Here is a 21,426-nt window from a genome sequence, read left to right as displayed (position 1 = left end):
TTTTTGAAGCTGCACTTATCCAGGCCAGTGGAGAGTATTCCATCACACTCCTGACTCCAATTCCCATTTGAAAGCCATGATTGAATCTGCCTCCACCACACCCTCAGGCAGATCCTAATGACTCACTGCATAAAAAAGCTATGCCTCATGTCACCTTTGGCTCTAATAAAACAGTGTCCTCCAGTTCTTCACTCCTCTGCCAATGGGAACAGTTTCTCCCTATCGAGTCTGTCCAGATCCCTTACCATTTTCAATTACGTCAATCTGATCTCAGTGAGGGTGTGCGATGTATCAATCACCTTCTCATTCACTCCCATTGCATTGAAGTAAAAGGCATCAAACCATTTCCAGTTGCTCCAACTGTACAAACTTGCAACAGAAACAAAAAACAGCAGAAAGGCTGGTGTTTACATAGAACCTTTCACAACCTCAAGGTGGTCCAAGGCACTTTACGGCCAATTAAGTACCTTCTGAAGTGTATCCACTTTTGTAATATAGTGGCAGCCAATTTGCACACAGCAAGCTCCCACAAACAGCAATGGGATTTATTCAGATAATCTGCTCCTTTTTAAGTGATGGTGTTGGTCAGGGCATCGAAGAGAACTTCCTTTTGCTTCTTCGAAATAGTGCCATGGTATGGCCACCTGAGAGGGCAGGTGGAGCCTTGGTTTACTGTTTCATTGGAAAGACAACACCTCCGGCAGTGCAGCACTCACTCAGTACTGCACTGGTAGTAACAGCCTAAATCTTGGCTCTTGTCATTGGAATGGGACTTAAACCCATAACTTTTTGACCCAGAAGTGAGAGAGCTAACCATTGAACTGCAGTTAAACTCTTTGCCATTTGTTCCATGATGCACTGAATTTATAATCTACACAGAGCACTTAGATACAAGATCCCGGTTCAGGCATAACGAGCACCTTCTTATTAAAACGTTGGCACCTAAACGTATGGTCAACCCACTGCCCAAATGTCACCTGACAACAGCATCGTACCACATTAATCTAATCATGTCTGCCATAGAATGCAGGATTTTCTGCAGCGTACTGAGTTTTTTTCTCTTAATTGAATCACTGAGTGAGTGATTAAATGGGCTGTGCTTTGATTTGAAGATTAGCTGGTATTGCCGACAATTTAGAAATCTGGTTCCTCTTTCAATTCAATAAACTGTCTATGCATTCAATAGAATGTAAGCAGTAGAGTCATTTAATTCTGCCCATTAAACCCAGAGCATCTTCCAAACCAGTGACCTCTACCACCGAGAAGGACAAGAGCAGCAGACACATGGGAACACCACCACCCGCAAGTCCCCTCCAAGCCACACACCATCCTGACTTGAAAATATATCACCATTCCTTTGCTGTCACTGGGTCAAAATCCTGGAACTCCCTCCCTAACAGCACTGTGGGTGTACCTACACCACATGGACTGCAGCGGTTCAAGAAGGCAGCTCACCATCACCTTCTCAAGGGCAATTAGGGGTGGGCAAAATTGCTGGTCTAGCCAGTGACGCCCACACCCCGTGAATGAATAAAATTAAATTAAGATATACCAATGGACCAAATGGAAAAATTGCTCCATCTAGCTCAGTTCATTATGTATTTGTTCTTGGGGTGCAGAAAAAACTGGCAAGGCCACGTTTATTTCTCATCCCCGGTTGCCCCCCTGAGAAACTAGTGGCTTGACTCCTTCAGTCTTGTGAGGATGGTGCTCTCATTATGGGATTAGGTAGGGGATTCCAGGATATTGATCCAATGACATTGAAGGATCGAGGACCTAGCTGTGACTTGGGGTGGCTTGTGGAGCTGATGGCGTGACCCACGATATTGTGTTCTTGACCTTCTTGGTGGTAGAGCTCATGGAGGAAGGAAGGTTCTGTTGAGGTTATCTGGCTGAATTGCTGCAATCTTATCCTGCATGGGATGTGGGTGTTGCTGGCTAGGTCAGCATTTCTTGCCCATCCCTAATTGCCCTTGCTCAGAGGGCAGTTAAGAGCCAACTGGAGTCACATGTAGGCCGGACCAGGTAAGGACAGCAGATTTCCTTCCTTAAACGACATTAGTGAACCAGATGGGTTTTTACGACAATCGACAATGACAATGGTCATCATCAGATCTTTAATTCCAGATTTTTAAATTATTATTGAATTCAAATTTCACCATCTGTCGTGGTGGGATTCGAACACGGGTCCCCCCGGGTCTCTGAAATACCAGTGCAGTGACAATACCACTATGCCCCAACTCCCGCCGCTTACCACAGCAGGTGGTGGAATTTGAATTCAATAAGAAAAGAAATCTGGAATTAAAAGTCTAATGTTGACCATGAAACCATTACCAATTGCTGTAAAAACCCATCTGGTTCACTAATGCCCTTTAGGGAAGGAAATCTGCCGTCCTTAGCTGGTCTGACCTACATGTGACTCCAGACCCACAGCAATGTGGTTGACTCTTAAATGCCCTCTGAACAAGGGTAATTAGGGATGGGCAATAAATGCTGGTCTAGCCAGTGATGCCTACATCCAATGAATGAATAAAAAATGTGTATATATGGTCTCCCACTTGAGGTAAGATACGTGAAGTTAGGATGCAGGTCAGCCACAATCACATAGAGTGGCAAAACAGACTCGAATAGTCAACTCCTCTATTTCTAACATTCCGCTTATGGGAGAGGAAAAGGGTTGGATGCAAGGTGAGGCAGGAGGGGACAGCTTAGGGAAGGAGAATTGCTTATTCAGGGTGCTCAGGCCAGCCTGGTGTGAGGCAGGCTTGACGGACCAGTCCTGTCCATCAATGTATCCTTATGTGGATTTACTTGGTTCAATGGAGCTCTAAACAGTAAAAGTGAACTAGATGAGTTTCAATCCAATGGTATTCCGTGCAAGATTGCTTTGGCACATTGGGTTCCTACACAATGGAGTATCCTTCTCTCTACTGCCTTTGATGAAGTGAAATCACACAACAGGTAAGTAGGGCAGACTTTACAACGTGAGGCTCCATAGAACCCGGCAGGAAAGAAAGAATGTGGACACTAAACTCAAGCCTGGCTCCTGTGTGGGATTCAGCAACGATGCAGGCTCTGCTTGCTTCCCTTCCAGCTGGTCCACCATCTTCCACCCTCCCTAAACTTGAGCTCATTCAGAACTTACCGATATCTTATAATCGGGTGCAAGAGGTCATGGACGCGACATAGCCTGAGTTACAAAGATGTGCAAGAGTATAAGGCTTTTTGTCTGACTATTTGCGTCAAATGTCAATGGCATTTCAAAATGGTGACCACACACACACACCCACGGTTCACACTTACACCCGGCTCATAAGTTGACCCCTGTTTTGGAGGGATTTTTCAAGGCTTCGAAAAGTCGACTTCTACTGTAATCGTCCCTGGAACCAATCTGGTAAATCTCCTCTGAACCTTCTCAAGGACCTTTACAGGGCGAGGTGATCAGAACTGGATGCAATGTTCTAGCTGTGGCCTAACCAGAGCTTTAAGGAGATTCAGCGCAATTCGCTTTTGCGCTCAGTACCTCTATTTTGGACAAGATGGCAGTAGATAGGCTACCACTGGCTTCAGCATTTGATACCCTTGAACCAAGTGACTTACTCAGCCATTCCAGAGGGCTGCTAAGAGCCAACCACTTTGCTGAGGATCTGCAGTCACATGTAGGCCAGGCCGGGTAAGCTCAGCAGATTTCCTTCCCTAAGGGGGCTAAGTGTCAAATTAACAAACAGAGGGGGCAAACTAACAAGAGATCAACTGAACAAATTAAAGGGCAGTCCCTTAAAGGGAAACTGCAACAAAAAAGACAAAAATCACAAAGGAAACTGACAGAGGTCAAACCAAAATGTGATTACGCGCCCCAGGCCCACAGTCCATAGGAGGCTTCTAGCTCCATTTGGTGAACCAGATGGGTTTTAAACAATAATTAATGATTAGTTTCATGGTCACCATTACTGAGGCTAGCTTTTCAATTCTGGATTTATTCATTAAATTAATATTCCACCACTACTATGGCAAGGCTTGAACCCATACTCCCACAGCATTAGCCTAGGGCCCTGGATTACGAGTCCAGTGACATTAACACTACACCACCATTCTTACCTACGGCATACTGACTTGATTCTTAATTCTTATCAGTACTTTCCCAGCAGGAATTGGGTACCAGAAAACTCACCAAGGCTCCTTAGACAGTAAACCCACGACTGCTACCATCTAGAAGGACAGGGGCAGCAGATACATGGGAACACCGCCACCTGGAAGTTCCCCTCCAAGTCACTCACCATCCTGACTGGGAAATATATCGTCGTTCCTTCACCGTCACTGGGTCAAAATCCTGTAACTCCCTAACAGCACCGTGGGTGTACCTACAGCACAGGGACTGCAGCGGTCCAAGAAGACAGCTCACCACCATCTTCTCGAGGGCAATTCGGGATGAGCAATAAATGCCGGCCTAGCCAGCGACCCCCACATCCTGGAATTAATTTGAAAAATAGAACGGGACTTGTCTGTTGAAAATGGCCTGTTGACCCTCAGTGCATGGGCCAGAGACATTAAAAAGGTCGCTCGGTCAGGCCACAGCAGGTGAGGTGACTGATGTTCCGGAGAGGAGTCACACGACTCCAGGGAAGAGAGAGATAGGAGAAAATGGGCAGCTAACAAAATATCTGAATTGGAAGTTAGAAAACCAGGAAAGAGTGCAGGAGAGAGGGCCTAACTGGATTGCTCTCCAAAAGAGCTGGTGCAGACTCGATGGGCTGAATGGCCTCCTTTTGTGTGTGTGTACCATTCTGCGGTGGGATGCTAAGTAGTCTCACACACCTGAGGAGCTTCTCCTGTAACAAAGGGGCATTTTGTTTTGAACCTTACAAAGAAACAAGTCAGCAGGGTTTTTTTTTTACCTGTCGGTTTGTGCAGGTTGGAGAAAACGCATTGGTTCCGCAAGCAAATATTTTCTTTCCATTAATGAGCAGCACACGAATATAATTCTGACACTCAACCTGGAACAAGAGAGATAAGGTACAAGAGCTGTGTGAAAGAAAGAACTTGCATTTATAGGGCATCTTTCATGGCCACTAATCATCCTAAAACGCTTTGCAGTTAATCAAATGCTTATGAAGTGTAGTTGCTGTTATAGTGTAGGAATCCTGGTAGCCAGATTGCACAGAACCAGCTCCCACAATGAGCAATGTGCTAATGACCATATTGCCTGTCTTTAGTGATGGCCATTGTGGGGTCAGTATTGGTCCAGTACATAGGGGGAAGCTACACCCTTGCTCGTCTTCAAAATAGTGGCCATGGGACCTTTTATGTCCATCTTGAGGGGGACAGATGGGCCCTCAGATTAACATCTCATCGGAGAGATAGCACCTGCGACAGTGCGGCACTCTTTCGGTGTTGCACTAGATTGTTATTAGCCTAGACTTTTGTGCCCAAGCCTTCAGAGTGGGCTTGTACCTGGAGACTTATGACTCAGGAGGCGAGAGTGTGGCCCAATGATTATTGGCTGATGGGTGGGGGGGGTTACCAATAAGATCAGGGAGGATATGGGTAAGGCCATTTATGATAGAGTTACATGCCACAGGAAGGTGGCAGGGGTGGTGTTTAGGAAAGTGAGATCAAATGTGCTGAAGAGCCTGTCTCAGATACATCCAGCTTGTGACGACTGGTGTGGGACCACTTAACAAACGTGTTGGACAAAAGATGATAAAAATATTCCAATTCCCCAAACTCGATAGCCTTGCCTCAAATCATTGACCATCACTCTCAAATCTGGTGCTGCTGCTTGATTACACAATGGAAAAAATAGGGAAAAGTATTTCTTGAATATTGCTGAGAAGAGAGACATTTTGCCGAGACTTTTCATGTTGCTCTCATCAGGACAAATGTGAGAATGCCAAATTTCAAACAATTACAACAATTTATACTACAGGAGAAAAGGGTGCTGATTGGTTGGCAGGCTGACTCTGATTGGCCTCCCCATGGCAACACCTTGGCCAATCAAACCAATCAACCAATCAGCATCCTTTTCTCCTCCAGCATGAATTGTTGTAATTGTTTGAAATTTGGCATTCTTGTGTTTGTCCTGGTGAGTGCAAGATGAAAAGCCTTGGCAACATGTCCCTCTCTTCAGCAAGATCAAAGAATTTCTTAACCACCCAAATTCAATTCAAGGGAAATCCACTGAAAAGGCCCAAATTACTTAAGCCAAACAATTGCTTTGTAAATCCCATGAAGGACCTAAATGGACTCAATTGTAAAGATACAATTGCACAGTAACCACATCATGACGATGGTTTAAAAAGTTACCTCGGTCTTCCCTTTACTCTGACAGGCCTTCCTGGTGTCTTCCTCTGGTCCCCATTCTATCGCCTAGAAAACAAGAATGTACAAATCACATAACATGCTTCAGTTGGCTGAGAGCCATTTTAAGGATTCAGTGTTGGAATGGAGAGGAGGGACAGGGAGATGGAGTGAGGAGGGAGGGAAGGGGAGGAGGAGGGAGGGAAGGGGAGGTGGAGGGAGGAGAGGGGATAAGGGGAGGTGGAGGGAGGAGAAGGGCGAAGTGGAGGTGGAGGGAGGGAGGAGAGGGGAGATGTGGAGGTGGAGGGAGGAGGGGGGAAGGGGAGGTGGGGAAGAGAGAGGAGTAGGGAGGTGAGGGGAGGAGAGGAGGGGAGGTGGAGGGAGCAGAGGGTTGAGGGGGATGTGGAGGGAGGAGAAGGGGAGGGGAGGTTGAGGGAGGAGGGGGAAGGGGAGGTGGAAGTGGAGAGGGGAGATAAGAAGGTGAGTGGAGGATGGGGAGAGGGAGGTGGAGGGAGGAGGGACTGGGAGGTGAAAGGAGGAGAGGGGAGGGGGAGGTGGAAAGAGGAGGGAGGGGAGTGGAGGGGAGGTGGGAGGGGAGGGGAGGGGGAGGTGGAAGGAGGAGGGAGAGCGGGAGATGGAGAGAGAAAGAGAAATAGAGGGGGAGGTAAGGCAAAGTGGAGAGGGAGGTGGAGGGAGGAGGCGGGACTGGGAGGTGGAGGGAGTGGGGACTGGAAGGTGGAAGGAGAAGGGAGGGGAGGGGGAGGTGGAAGGAGGAGGGAGAGTGGGAGATCGACAGAGAAAGGCAAATGGAGGGGGAGGTAAGGAGAAGTGGAGAGGGAGGTGGAGGGAGGAGGCGGGACTGGGAGGTGGAGGGAGTGGGGACTGGAAGGTGGAAGGAGAAGGGAGGGGAGGGGGAGGTGGAAGGAGGAGGGGGAGTGGGAGATGGACAGAGAAAGGCAAATGGAGGGGGAGAGAAGGAGAAGAGGAGAGGGAGTGGAGGAGGAAGGGGGAAGTGGGGGGTGAAGTGAATAATAGGAGGTAAGGAAGAGGGGGAGAAAGGAGGGTGAGGCAGATACAAGAGCTGTAGGAGGGGAGGGAGGGGGCAAATGGGAGGAAGAGGGGATGAGATGGAAGAAGAAGGGAGGAGAAGAGGATGGTGGGAAGGGGAGAGAAGGAGATGAGGGTATAAGGGGGAGCAGAGGGAAGAGGAGAGGATGAGGAGTAGGGGTGAGGGATGGTGAATGTGAATTGAGGGAAGGGAGGGAGAGAGGGGAAAGGAAAGAGGGGTAAGGGTTAGCATTTTAATTCTAATGAAAAATCTTCACTCATACTCAACATTCCATGAGGAGAGTCAGTGAGCAAGATGTTTGTTAACTTGTGTGTGTCTAGCAATGAGCAAACTAATCATTTGAAAACTCCTGATAATCAACAAGTCAACAGAGGGAAAGGTTTTTCATTTGCATGTAAACATTATGTTTGCTTTACAGCTCACACGAAGCAGCTCAATGAAAGCAGGTTCACGCCATCATCAAGCAATGCCTTAACCATTCACTGAGTTGATGCGAAAAGCAATCTCTAATTTTTATTTTCTTTTGGGGCAGATCTTCTCTCCTGAAAATGCCAAACTCACCCCAACGTAACCCCATCCAAATGGACATGTTTCCTGCCATGAGAACCCCACAGACTAATCAACCTTGAGGGGCATCAGAACATCGTCCAACAAGAAGCATCTTCCGCCTGAGATTATCGGACAGCAATCAGAAGTGGGAGCCCCATGGGGGTTCCCCCTTCCCTTGAACCCCTCCCTCCTACTCCACCTAAAACAGCAGACACTTCTTGAAGGCGCGGATCATACAACAGCCACTTTACTACCGAAAGACTCCACGAACGTTGTTCCGATCTCCAGGCAATGAATTGTCCAGCGGAGAAGGAGGCCATTTGGCCCATCGTGTCTGTGCTGGCTCTTTGAAATCTGAATAGTCGCACCACTCCTCCTGTCCTTTCCCCATGTTCTTGCAAGTTCCTCCCTTTCAAGTATTTACCCAATTCCCTTTTGAAAGGTACTGTTGAGTCTGCTTCCACCTCCCTTTCAGGCAGTGCAATTTCAGATCACGACAACTCGCTGAGTAAAATAAACCGTTCCAGAGTCTTTTGCAATTCACCTTGACTTTGTGTTCGCCGGTTATTCACCGTGCACTCATCACAACCCCTCACCATTTTGAATAGCTCCATTAAATCTTCTTAACCTGTTCTGCTCTAAGGAGAACGATTGAAGTTCCTTCAGTCGCCCCTCACAAGGAGGCAGCTCACTGTTACCTTCTCAAGGGCAATTAGGGGTGGCCAATGAATGCTGGCCGAGTCAGCGACACCCACATCCCATGAATGAATACATTTTTAAAAAGGGAAGCCGCTCATCCATGGTACTATTCTTGGTAAATGTCCTCCGTAAGGGAAACTTTGGAATTCTCTAACCCAGACTTCTGCAGATGCTCAATCGTTGGGTATATTCAAGACTGAGATCGACAGTTTTGGGCACTAAGAAAAACACGAGGACACAAAAATTAGGAGCAGGAGTAGGCCATTCAGCCCCTAGCGCCTGCTCTGTCATTTGATAAGATCAAGGCTGATCTGAATGTGGCCTCAACTCCACTTTCCTGTCTGCCCATCCCACCCACCCCCCTACCCCCACCCTCGATAACCTTTGACTCCCACGTCAATCAAAAATCTGTCTAAATCAGCCTTGAATATATTCACTGAGCCAGCCTCCACCACTCTCTGTGGAAGAGAACTCTGAGGCAAAAAGTTCTCCCCCATCTCAGTCTTAAATAGGAGACCCCTAATATTTAAACAATGTCCCCCACAAGAGAAAACACCCTCTTAGCAACTGCCCAGTCAATTCCCCTCAGGATGTTATATTTTTCAATAAGATGTCCTCTCGTTCTACTAGATTCCCATTTTAGGCCCAACCTGCTCAACCTTTCCTCATAAGATCAGCCCTTCATCCCAGGGATCTGTCGAGCAATTAAGGGATATGGGGACATGGCAGGAAAATGGAGGTAAAAGTTCATCAATCATCTTCTTAACGGTGCAGCAGGCTTGAGGGGACACATGGCCTACTCCTGCTCCTGCTTCTTATGTTCTTATGGAAGGACAAGACATGTCTTCTATTGGATGGTTCCTGGAATTGGACACAATACTTCAGCTAGGGAGTATAACTAGGGCTGTAGCTCTAACTATGTCAAATAACTAGGGCTGTAGAGAGGGCTTTAAACTAAATTGAGGCGGGGAGGGTTCTGGAAAAGGGATACGTAGGCTTATAAAACAAAAGGATATGGCAGCCTGGCAGGGCAGCTATTTACGTAATGATACACAGAATGTGTCAGGAAGAGACAGAGTGTACAAACATAAAATACAGCAGCAAATAGGATTAAAAGGGGAAAAAATGGTACAAAGGCAACATTATTGGCACTTTACTTAAATGCACGTAGTATTCAGAAGAAAATAAATGAATTAACGGCACAAATAGAGGTTAATGGGTATGATCTTATAGCCATTACAGAGACGTGGTTAAAAGGAGATCAAAGCTGGGAACTAAATATTCAGGGATATGTGACTTTTTGAAAGGACAGGCAGGAAGTAAGGGCTTCTTTAAATATATTTAAATAGAGAGGCCAAAGTGAACAGAGGCGCTCCTTAGAGAATGAGGCTGGGGAAATACTAATGGGGAACCAGGAAATGGCAGAGGAGTTGAACAAATACTTTGCTTCAGTCTTCACACTAGAAAATACTATTGGATTCCAAAAATACTAAATAATCAAAGGACAAAAGTGGGGGAGGAAATAAGTACAATAACTATCATTAGAAAAAAAGTACTAGGGAAACTAATGGGACTAAGGGCTGATGGGTTCCTGATGGGTTGCATCCTAGGATATTAAAGGAAGTAGCTACAGTGATATTAGTGCACTTGTAATCTTCCAAGAATCCTTAGATTCTGGAAAAGTCACAGTGGATTAGAGAACGGCCAATGTAACAGCCTTATTCAAAAAGAGAGGGAGACAAAAAACAGGTAACTATAAACCAGTTAGCTTAACATCTGTCATTGGGAAAATGTTGGAGTCTATTATAAAGGATGTAATAGCACAGCATTTAGAAAGACATAATCTAATCAAGCAGAATCAGCATGGGTTCATGAAGGGGAAATCATGCCCAACAAATTTATTAGAATTCTTTGGGGAGGTAACAAGCAGCATAGATAAAGGGGAACCAGTAGATGTAATGTATTTGGATTTCCAAAAGGCATACGATAAGCTTCCACACATAAGGCTACTTAATAAGAGCCCATGGTGTTGGGGGTAGTATGTTTGCATGGATAGAGGATTGGCTAAATAACAGAAAACAGAGATTTGGAATAAGGGGGGCATTTTTGGGATGTCAACCTGTAATTAGAGGAGTGCCACACGGATCAGTGCTGGGGCCTCAATTATTTACAATATATATTAATGACTTAAATAAGAGAAGCGAATGTACTATCGCCAAGTTTGCAGGTGAGAGAAAAATAGGTGGAAAGGCAAGTGGTGAGGATGACACAAGAAGTCTACAGAGGGACATAGTCAGATTAGGTGAAAGGGCAAAAACATGGCAGATGGAATATAATGTGGGGAAATGTGAGGTTATGCACTTTGGCAGGAAGAATAGAGGAGCTGAATATTACTTAAATGGAGAAAGACTGCAGAAAGCTGCAGCACAGAGGGATTTGGGAGTCCTTGTGCATGAATCACAAAAAGCTAGCATACAAGTTCTGCAGGTTAAAGCGAAAGCAAATGGAATATTGGCCTTTATTTCAAAGGGAATGAAGTATAAAAATAGGGAAGTCTTGCTAAAACTATACAAGGCACTAGTTAGACCACACCTAGAATACTGTGAACAGTTTTGGTCCCCTTATCTAAGGAAAGATATACTGGCATTGGAAGCAGTCCGGAGGAGGTTCACTAGGTTGGTCCCGGGTATGGAGGGATTTTTTTATGAGGAGAGGTTGAGTAGGTTGGGCCTGTACTCATTGGAGTTTAGAAGAATGAGAGGCGACCTTATTGAAACATATAAGATTCTTAGGAAGCTTGACAGGGTAGATGCTGAGAGGTTATTTCCCCTTGTGGGAGAGTCTAGGACTAAAGGGCATAATCTCAGAGTAATGGGTCGCCCATTTAAGACAGAGATGAGGAGGAATTTCTTCTCTCAGAGGCTAGTGAATCTGTGGAATTCTTTACTGCAGAGGGTTGTAGAGTCTGGGTCATTAAGTATATTCAAAGCTGAGATAGACAGATTTTTAATCACGAAGGGAATCAAGGGTTATGGGGAAAAGGCAGGAAATTGGAGCTGAGGATTATCAGATCAGCCGTGACCTTATTGAATGGCAGAGCAGACTCGATGGGCTGAATGGCCTACTTCTGCTCCTATTTCTTATGGTCTTATAGCTGAGGTTTAACCAAATATTTAGAAAGGTTCAGAATAACCCCCTTGATTTTGTTCTTGCCTGATTCTAGGGTTTTCATCTCCACTTCTCTCACCTTCAGTCCAATCTGTGTGTTGACATCTGTGGAGAAGGAATTCCTGAACGTCACACACTTCAGGAAAGAGAGTAAAGCTTCAGAAAGAGCCAAGAGTAGAGTTGCCAGAGTTGGGGCTTCAGTTTTGAGGAGGGGTTGGAAAATTTAAGACTGATTGCCTTGGAAAAGAGAAGGTTGATGTTGTAAGGTTTTGTTCAGTAGGTCTCACAAAGAGGTTCAGAGGCTTGTGAGGTTCACCAATAGTGTTTATTGGTAACACATAACTATATAAATATGTACCAAGTCTGGCCCAAACTAGGGGCTAACTTCATGTTGACTCCCACTCTTCTCTCCATACAACGCTGTCTTCTGTCTACTGTCATGTGTCTCTCTCTACATCATACTGTGGGCAGTACTGTTCTCCATGCCCACATTAACCCATGCTATGCCGAACACCCTTATACTACAGCTGAGGAGACGGAATAGAGATTTTCCAAATGGTGAGGGTTTTGATAGAGTAGTTGAGAAAAACTATACCCTCTGCTAAGCGAGTCAGTAACAGGAGACCATAGATTTATAATAACTGGTAAAATATCCAGCAGCAAGACGAGATAAACTTTTTTCATTACTTTAAACATTCACTCCCTCCACCATCAAAGAAAAGTGGCAGCAGTGTGTACCATCTACAAGTTGCACTGCAGCAATTCACCAAGGGTCCCTCAACAGCACCTTCCAAACTCCCAACCACTATCACCTAGAAGCACCACCACCTGCAAGTTCCTCTCCAAACCACACACCATCCTGACTTGGAAATATATCGCTATTCCTTTACTGTCTCTGGGTCAGAATCCTGGAACTCCCTTCCTAACAACACTGTGAGTGTACCTACACCACATGGACTGCAGCGGTTCAAGAAGGCAGCTCACCACCACCTTCTCAAGGGCAATTAGGGATGGGAAACAAATGCTGGCCTAGCCAGCGACCCCCACATCCCATGAACGAAGAATAAAGAATCCAGAGAATTGCCAGGGTGAGTAAGTTGGGCTTATATTCTCTAGAGTTTAGAAGAATGAGAGGTGATCTGATTGAATCCTACAAGATTCCGAGGGGGCTTAATGGGATCGATGCTGAGAAAATTGTTTCTACAGGTTGAGGAACCTAAAACACGGGGGCACAGTCTCAGGATAAGGGGCCGGTCGTTTAGGACTGAGATGAGGAGAAACTACCTCACTCAAAGGGTTGGGAATCTGGAATTCTCTGCCCCAGGGGGTTGTGGAGGCTCCATCGTTGGATACATTTAAGGTTGGGATGGGCAGATCTTTGGTCTCTCCGGGAATCAAGGAAAACGGGAAACAGATGGGAAAGTGGAGTTGAAGCCCAAGATCAACCATGATCATATTGGATGGCAGTGCAGGCTCAATAGGCCATATGGCCTACACCTGTTCCCATTCCTTGTGTTCTTGTAGGAGCTCTACTTGAAAAATAATGATGGGAGCTGATTCCATAGACAGTTCCCAAAGGGAGCTAGACTTAGGGGGGGGGTTATGGGCAAAAAAAGCAGGGACGTGAAGATTAAACACAACAGCTCTTTCAAAGAGCTAGCAAAGGCATGATGGGCCAAATGGTTGTAGGTTTCTCTCAATGCTAAATTTGCCTTTTACAATTCTGAAACTGTGGTTCCTGTCCCACTCTCCCAATTGTATTTTAAAGCTGGTTAACTTTAACTAAAGGGCCTCTTGCAAAGATGTTCGCTCGAATTCCTTATTGTTTGAGAGAGCACTGGCAGATCTGTGCTGCGAGTCCCATTGTTATCTGCGCGTTATTGCTTTTTCCAGGGAAGTTTTCTTTTAAATTCCGATCCCAGGGAACAGCAACAGAGTTGGCGGGGCTGGTAATGGGAGACCAGATTGCAGTGAATGTGGGTGCTCCCCTCTAATCGGTTGTCCGCCAGGATTTTCTGAGCATTGTCAGGAGACGAGGCTGGACAAAAGGGACACAAAGGGGACAATACGAAAGCCCAGACAAAATGAAGCCATTGGACCAGGGAGCAGAGGTTAGACATGTCAAAGGTGCTGAATTAGCTGCAGGAATCAAACACTGCAACCGGAGCAGGTCACCAAATGAATGGGCAGCCAGGGGTATTGAGACGTGAATATAAAGGCAAAATGCGTTTGGCTCTGGTTTCCCCTGACAACCTCACTGGGACTCAAAACTTGAAGAGCACAATCACTGCCGACATTACAACGTCGGGGGAGGGGGATGGGGATGGAGGAAGATGAGAATGAGTGTAGCAGGACGGGGGGAGGGGAAAAGGGGGAGGAGGATCGGAGAGGGGCAGGAGGATGAGGGAGAGTGGGGGAGGAGGATGTGGAGTAGAGAGAGGGGGTGGAGAGTGGGGAAGGATAGGGGAGGGGAGAGGGGGAGAGGGGAAGGGGGGTGGGGGAGGGAAGAGGAGGAGGATGGGGGAGGGAGGGGCAGCAGTGTGAGAGGAGGATTGGGAGGGGAAGGGGAGGGGTCGGAGGAGAGGGGAAAGGCAGAGGGGGTTGGGGCTGGGGGTGAGGCAGAGGTGAGGAAGGTTAAAGGGGAGAAAGGGGCTGGGAGAGGAAGAAGGAGCAGAGGGAAAGGGGAGATGGATGGGGGGCACAGGATTAAGGGAGGACAGAAAGGGGACAGGGGAAGAGGAGGAGGGGGATGCGGGAGGGGAAGGGGAGAGGGGAGAAGTTTGCAGGCGAGGGAAATGGGGGAGGTGGAGGAGGAGAGGGGAAGGAGGGGAAGAGAGCTTGAGGAGGGGGTAGGTGTTATGCAGTGAGCAGCTTTGGAGAGGGGGTGTGTTGGGGATGGGCGCAGTAAGGATTGGAGGAAGCACTGGGGAAGATGAAGGGGTGGGGCATGGATGAGGCCTGTGGGGTCAGTCGGGAGGGGCATGTGGTGGATGGCGGGAGGGGTTTGGGAGGGGGAAGGGGTAGGGAGAGGGAGTAGGGGACAGATCCCTATGCTCAGAAAGCCCCCGAACAAATTGAAAAGCCCCTAGCATTGTAGCATTATTCCCGGCTAGTCAGCTCGGAATACAAGTGACAGCAGAGTCCGTGGTTAATGCCCTTTTTAACCTGAAAGCAATTAAAGTGACATCTTATCTAAATGACAGCAACGTTTTAAAAAATATTGGTTCTCCTTTGCACTGGTTTGAAACAACAATAAATAATTTTTGTACAATATAAAAGGGAGGACCGGTGTCTATACATGCAGGCACAGAGATAAGAAAGAGAGTACAGGTTGCTAGGGGATTTAACTTTTAAACAGCAATCACATACTTTCTTGTCACCTAAAGGCAGGTTCACTGAACTTGACCATCCTTCTGCTCCTTCATATCTACGTAAATCATCGGGCAATGTCTGCATCAAGACAGAAGCAGTGCTAAACCCTTTACACCAGACCCAGGACACACCAGAACTGAATCGCAGGGTGACTTGGGCTGAGAGACAGAAGTGAGAATGAGTGACAAAGAGAGAGACAGAGAAAGTGACAAGAGAGGAAGAGGGTGTGTGGATGATTAAGTGTGAGTTAGCGATGGAGTGTGTGTGTGTGTGTGTGTGTGTGTGTGTGTGTGTGTGTGTGACTGTGAGTGTGTGTGTGACAATGAATGAGAGAGATGTGAGAGCTTGGAGCTTGGGAGCGTAGGTGAGAGTGAGAAATATATCCAACAGGGCTTGTGTGAGAGTTTAGCTGGAATTTTACAGTCCCCAGCCCCGGGGGTGGGGGGGGTGGGATTAGCACGGGGGGTTTGGGTTGTATAATTGGGTGTTTTGCAGTGGTGCTGGGCCCGTTATCTCCCTCTGCCTGCTGCGACTTTACCAAATGTGGGAGAGGCTTCGGGTGGCCCATTTTCCATGGGCCAATTGATAAACTTAAGTGGCCAAATTAATAGCCACTTAAGAGCCTCCTCCCAACACTGCTGGGGTATTACCCATGATGGGGGGAGGCCAACACCAAGTGTCTAGGCCACCAGGTGCAACCTAGCCGACTGGCCAGTGGGAAAATGTCTCTTTTTATGCACCCTGTACCCATTGGAGGCTCCAACATAATTCTCCATCCCCACCCGCCAACCCCCCTCCCAGGTTTCCCATTCCGCACCCCCGCTCCTGCCCCCAGCTTCTGATGATCCCGAACCCCGACCGCTTTCACTGGAACCTTCGAGGCTGGAACCAGTACAACCATGATGCAGTCCGGGCTCCATCACTGTTTCCTCATCGGGGCAGCCTGCAGTCCCAGCTGTGGCCACAGCTCCCGATGGCGCTGCTGAGACAGGAGAGCTGCCAGCCCTCTGATTGGCCAGCAGCTCTCAGAGCTGGAACCTCCTCCCCGATGGGGGGGCCAGAAGCCCCAGCTTCAAGCCAATTAAAGGCCAGGTGGCTGTTAAATGGATTCCGGGTGAGCCAGCCAAGCGGAGGTGGGCTCGTAACCCCCCAGAGTCAAATGCAGCCCTGTGAGAGAGAATGTGTGCCTCTGAAATTGTGTGTGAGAATTTGTCAGAGGGAGTGAGAGGGTGTATGTGACAGTGCAAAAGTGTTTATATTTGAAAGTGGCTATGCACATGAGAGAATGTGAAGGAGATAAAAAAAAGAGCATATGTGTCTGGTCATACTTGTACCTCAAGGTGTTTGCACTATGTTAAAGGCTCTTCTTCAGTTCTCTGCCTGAAGCAGGTCTGACCCACAGTGCCACGATCTCCATCAAGGATAGAGCAAGGAGGCAAGTCCCAAATCCACTTCAGCCAGAATGGTTATTGAAACTATGCTGTTAACACCAATCTGCTCCACACCAGCTACCCAGCAGAGTGATCCAAGCAGCCTCCAAAGAGTCTGCGTTGCTGTGATAACATGCACTTTTTCATGCACGCTGTAGTCTGGAGCTATGGATAGTGATGGTAGAGGTTCCAACGTTCTTTCCATCCACATGCTGACCAGGTATCTCTCCCACTCTTACCACCTGCCATTGACGTGTGTTGGAAGGATCTCTAGGTTGATGCTCAACCTGTTTTGACCACGTTATGAAGGCATCTCCCTTGGCCATCAAGTCTTGGAGTGGGACTTGAACACAGAGCTTCTGACTCAGAGGCAGGGACACTAACATTATGATATAAGGCCCCCTTAAATGCACTATATAAATGTGATATTGTTGAGAGGGTGATAGCTGACAGAGAGGGAGGGCATGTGTGAGAGAGAGAGAGAGAGCGTGTGTTAGGAACTAAATATAGTTTAAGTAAGTTGTATTTGTGGGTGTTAGGGGTAAGTTATAGCTTTAAGTTTAAGTTTTAGCTTCAAGTTTAATTAATTTACATATTTTATTTGTGTGTTAAAAGGGTGAAGCCTGAGTTTTAGTTTCACTTTAAACAGAACCGTGCAGGTCTGTGGATTTGTGGGTGTACCTGCATTTTTAACGAGGTTTTATGACTCTTGAAGTAGAAAAACTGGGCTGTTGCCTAGCAACAGGAGGTCCACAGACACAGGGAGAAACAGGACAGTAGGTTGAGTTCAGTTGGTGATTATGCTCCAAGGTGAAAGTAGCAGTTTAAGTCTCTCTGGCTGAACATGCTCGCAGATTACTGAAGAAAATAAGTCTAAGAATCTTAGCTGAGTTGATCTAAAGTTAAAGTAATAGTTAATGTCAAGTGAGTTCTGGATCTCAAGGGAGATACCAAGTTGTTAGCAGTCTACTGAGAGAGGGAACAGCAGGGACAAACTGTCCTTTGACTTAACAAGGACAGGAATCTGGGACAAGACCCTGTTCAGTGGAAGTGAAAGCAAGGAGCAGAGAGGAAGGCTCCAAGCTTAAAGGGAGAAAGCTGCAGGATGCAGACTTAAAGCAAAATAGGCTTGCGAGAAGCCAGAGTTCTGAGGAGACAGCCAATGGTTGGTGACTTCTTTACTAAGGGTGTGTGAAGCAATGGTGCTCTGTTGGCATGGCTGAGCATCTGAGAGAGAGTGCATGGAAGGCGAAACTTGAATGCATGTGGCGATCCAGGGGAGAGGAACATCAGGAGAGTTCGAAACCCTTGAGGTGGACCCTTGTGGGAGGCATCCAAGAGAAAGCGTCATTTGGGAGAAGGTTCCAAAGCGAGTTCTTCGAGAGTGGAGATTGGAAACCCTCATGTGAAAGATGGAATTCAGTGAGGCTGGTTGGTTCATGAGGTGACAAGCGTCTGGGGAGGGAGTTGAGGAGAGATCGATAGTATCTGGTTGAGGTGGCATCTGTCACTTGGCTTCAGAGTGTGCTGTGTCTGACCACAGGTCATCTATTAGTTTACATGGGCTGTGTACTTACTGTGGACGTTAGAGTATAACATAACTTTTCCTTACAAATCTGTATGTATCTGTAAAGGTATAGTTAATATAATTCATCTTGTCTTGTTTAATAAAGGTTTTATTCTTTTGTTAAAAGTTCATCAGCTGACTCCTGTGACTCTGTTCAGAAGCCCCCTCCACATTTCTAAACAAAAAGTAAAAGTTAGGATCTATCAAGGCGGATTCCACTCTGGGATCTGACTTGTTCAGTAGTGACCGCAGCTGGGGTCATAACAGGTTTGAGAGAGAGGGATAGCGTGTGCGAGAGTGCGAGGAAGTATGTGTGAGAAAGTGTGTCATGGAAGAGAGAGGGAGCAAGGGAGAGTCCAATAGCCATTCAAACTTCTTCATCCAGAATTAGAAACTCCCACAGCAGCAAATGAACTAGGTGGATGTCTCTCTTCTCTTAAACCTCTCACCCTCGCCATCCCCCTGATCGTGACCCCATGAGGTGTCTGCGTTCCTCATGTTTGTCTTTGGCTGAATCCTCTGTCCATGATTGAAAGCTGGACTCCCTCGGTCTGGAGCGTGTGATGGGGCTGACGCTCGGGGCTGCCCATTATCCCGGACAATTGATGTCTCGCTCAATGAGCTCCAAACCTCCTTAACAAAAACAGAATCACCTGGAAACACTCAGCAGGTCTGGCAGCATCGGCGGAGAAGAGCAAAGTTCATGTTTCGAGTCCTCATGACCCTTCAACAGAACTGCATGAATATTAGGAGAGGAGTGAAATATAAGCTGGTTTAAGGTCAGTGGGGTGGGGGGGGGGGGGGGGGGTGGCGGGGGGTGGGGGGGGGGGTGGAAAGAGAGAGAGAGAGAGAGAGAAGTGGTTGGGGGGGGGGCGTGGTTGTAGGGACAAGCAAGCAGCGATAGCAGCAGATAATCAAAAGATGTCACAGACAAAGGAACAAAGAGGTGTTGAAGTTGGTGATATTATCTAAACGAATGTGCTAATTAAGAATGGATGGCAGGGCACTCAAGGTACAGCTCTGGGAGCTCCTTATGCAGCTTTTAACCGGAAATCCAAAGGAGCAGCATGGGGAGAACTTTGTAGGCGTGAGATGTCACAAAGCTCATCAACCAGTCACACGGGGTAAAACACAAGTGAGATGTTAAATATAGGTTTCATTTTAAAAAAAATCTTTAATGGGATATGAGAATCGTTGGCAAGGCCAGCCCTTTATTGGCCCATTCCTAATTGCCCTTGAGAAGGTGGTGGGTGAGCTGCTTTCTCGAACCGCTGCAGTCCATGTGGTGTAGGTACACCCACCGTGCTGTTAGGGAGGGAGTTCCAGGATTTTCACTCAGTGACCGAAGGAACGGAGATATATTTCCAAGTCAGGATGGTGAGTGACTTGGAGGGGAACTTGCAGGTGGCGGTGTTCCCATGTGTCTGCTGCCCTTGTCCTTCTAGATTGTAGCAGTTGCGGGTTTGGAAGGTGCTGTTGAAGGAGACTTGGTGAGTAGCTGCAGTGCATCTTGTAGATGGTACACACACTGCTGCTACTGTGTGTCGGTGGTGGAGGGAGTGATCAAGAAGGTGGGTGGGGGTAGAGGAGAAGAAGGGGCAGAGTATACAATCACTGCTGTAGCAGCTACAGCCTAGAGGACATGGGTGTCATCCCATGACGAGGGTTTTACTTCTCCTGCCTCCCAGTACGATTCACCCCTCAGGCTGATTTTGTAAAAGGGTCGATGTATTGCGAGATTATTCTGATTCACGTCATGGCTGCAGGTCTACAGGAGCCAGCCATGAACCAGCACCTTGCCCACTCCTACAGATCAGCTTAGTCAATGAACGTCGGAAGGCTATTTGACTGTGGGAGCATCGTGGCCAATCATTATTCCGTCTTGTTCTCTTACACCCCCGCCCAACCTCCTCCGCCACCCTGTTCTTCCCCACAGCCGCACATGGACAAAATACCCAAAGGAGGAAAACCTGCCCATTCTTCAGCTACTGGTCCAGCAGTCCTGAGGCCAATACTAAAATACGAACATTCATATATAAACATAGAGCAGGAGTAGGCCATTCAGCCCCTCGAGCCTGCTCCGCCATTTAATAAGATCATGGTTGATCTGCTAGTAACCTGAAATCTGCATCCCACCTACCCCCGATAACCTATAACCCCCTCGCTTACCAAGAATCTATCCAGCTCTGCCTTAAAAATATTCAAAGACTCTGCTCCTACCACCTTTTCAGGAAGATAATTCCGAAAACTCACGGCCCTGAGGGAAAAAAATTTCACTTCATCTCTGTTTAAAATGGGCAACCCCTTATTTTTAAACAGTGACCCCTAGTTCTAGATTCTCCCACAAGAGGAAACATCCTCTCCACATCCACCCTGTCAAGTCCTCTCAGGATCTTATATGCTTCAATCAAGTTGCCTCTTACTCTTCTAAACTCCAGTGGATACGAGCCTAGCCTGTCCGACCTTTCCTCATAAGACAACCCGCCCATTCCATTAATAAGTCCAATAAACCTTCTCTGAACTGCTTCCAACGCATTTACATCCTTCCTTAAATAAGCTGACCGATACTGTACACAGTACTCCAGATGTGGTCTCACCAGTGCCCTATGCAACTGAAGCAAACCTCCCTACTTTAGTATTCAATTCCCTTCACAATAAATTATAACATTCCTAATTACCTGCTGTACTTGATATTGGTCTTTTGTGATTCATGCACTAGGACACCCAGATCCCTCTGAATCTCAGAGCTCTGCAATCTCTCACCATTTAGGTAATAAGCTTCTCACCCCCTTAGCCTCACCCAGCTGAAGTCAGCTCACTCAAAGACAGCAGGAATCGAGCCTGGCAGAAGGCAGTGCATTTACCTGGCACACTATTGACAAGTCCACAGATCCCTGAAGGTAGCAGGGCAGGTAGATAAGGTGGTTAAGAAGACATATGGGATACTTGCCTTTATTAGCCAAGGCGTAGAATACAAGAGCAGGGAGGTTATGCTGGAACTATATAAAATGCTGGTTGGGCCACAACTGGAGTACTGCGTGCAGTTCTGGTCACCACAAGATCGGAAGGATGCAATTGCACTGGAGAGGGTGCAGAGGAGATTTACCAGGATGCTGCCTGGGCTGGAGGGCCTGAGCTGTGAGGAAAGATTAGATAGGCTGGGGTTGTTTTCCTTGGAGCAGCGAGGGTTGAGAGGGGACCTGATAGAGGTGCATAAGATTATGAGGGGCATAGATAGATAGGGTGGAAAGGAAAGCACTTTTTCCATTAGTAGA

At 47.1% G+C, this 21,426-nt stretch overlaps 1 protein-coding gene across 2 annotated transcripts in view; it reads right to left on the bottom strand.

Annotated features, from left to right (window-relative positions):
* sema5ba (sema domain, seven thrombospondin repeats (type 1 and type 1-like), transmembrane domain (TM) and short cytoplasmic domain, (semaphorin) 5Ba) overlaps positions 1-21,426 on the bottom strand; it is a 389,619-nt gene that overhangs the window by 126,594 nt on the left and 241,599 nt on the right. For both annotated transcript variants that reach the window (XM_041201518.1, XM_041201519.1), the window contains 2 exons: positions 6,304-6,366; positions 4,896-4,994 (listed from right to left, as the gene is read on the bottom strand). In XM_041201518.1, coding sequence (XP_041057452.1) covers positions 4,896-4,994; positions 6,304-6,366 — 162 coding nt within the window. The remainder of the gene's footprint in view (positions 1-4,895; positions 4,995-6,303; positions 6,367-21,426) is intronic.

Source organism: Carcharodon carcharias, chromosome 12 (genome assembly GCF_017639515.1).
Source record: "Carcharodon carcharias isolate sCarCar2 chromosome 12, sCarCar2.pri, whole genome shotgun sequence".
NCBI classification, from domain to species: Eukaryota; Metazoa; Chordata; class Chondrichthyes; order Lamniformes; family Lamnidae; genus Carcharodon; species Carcharodon carcharias.
The sequence above is the reverse complement of the archived record's forward strand: the minus strand, read 5'-3'. Positions and strand labels throughout refer to the sequence as shown.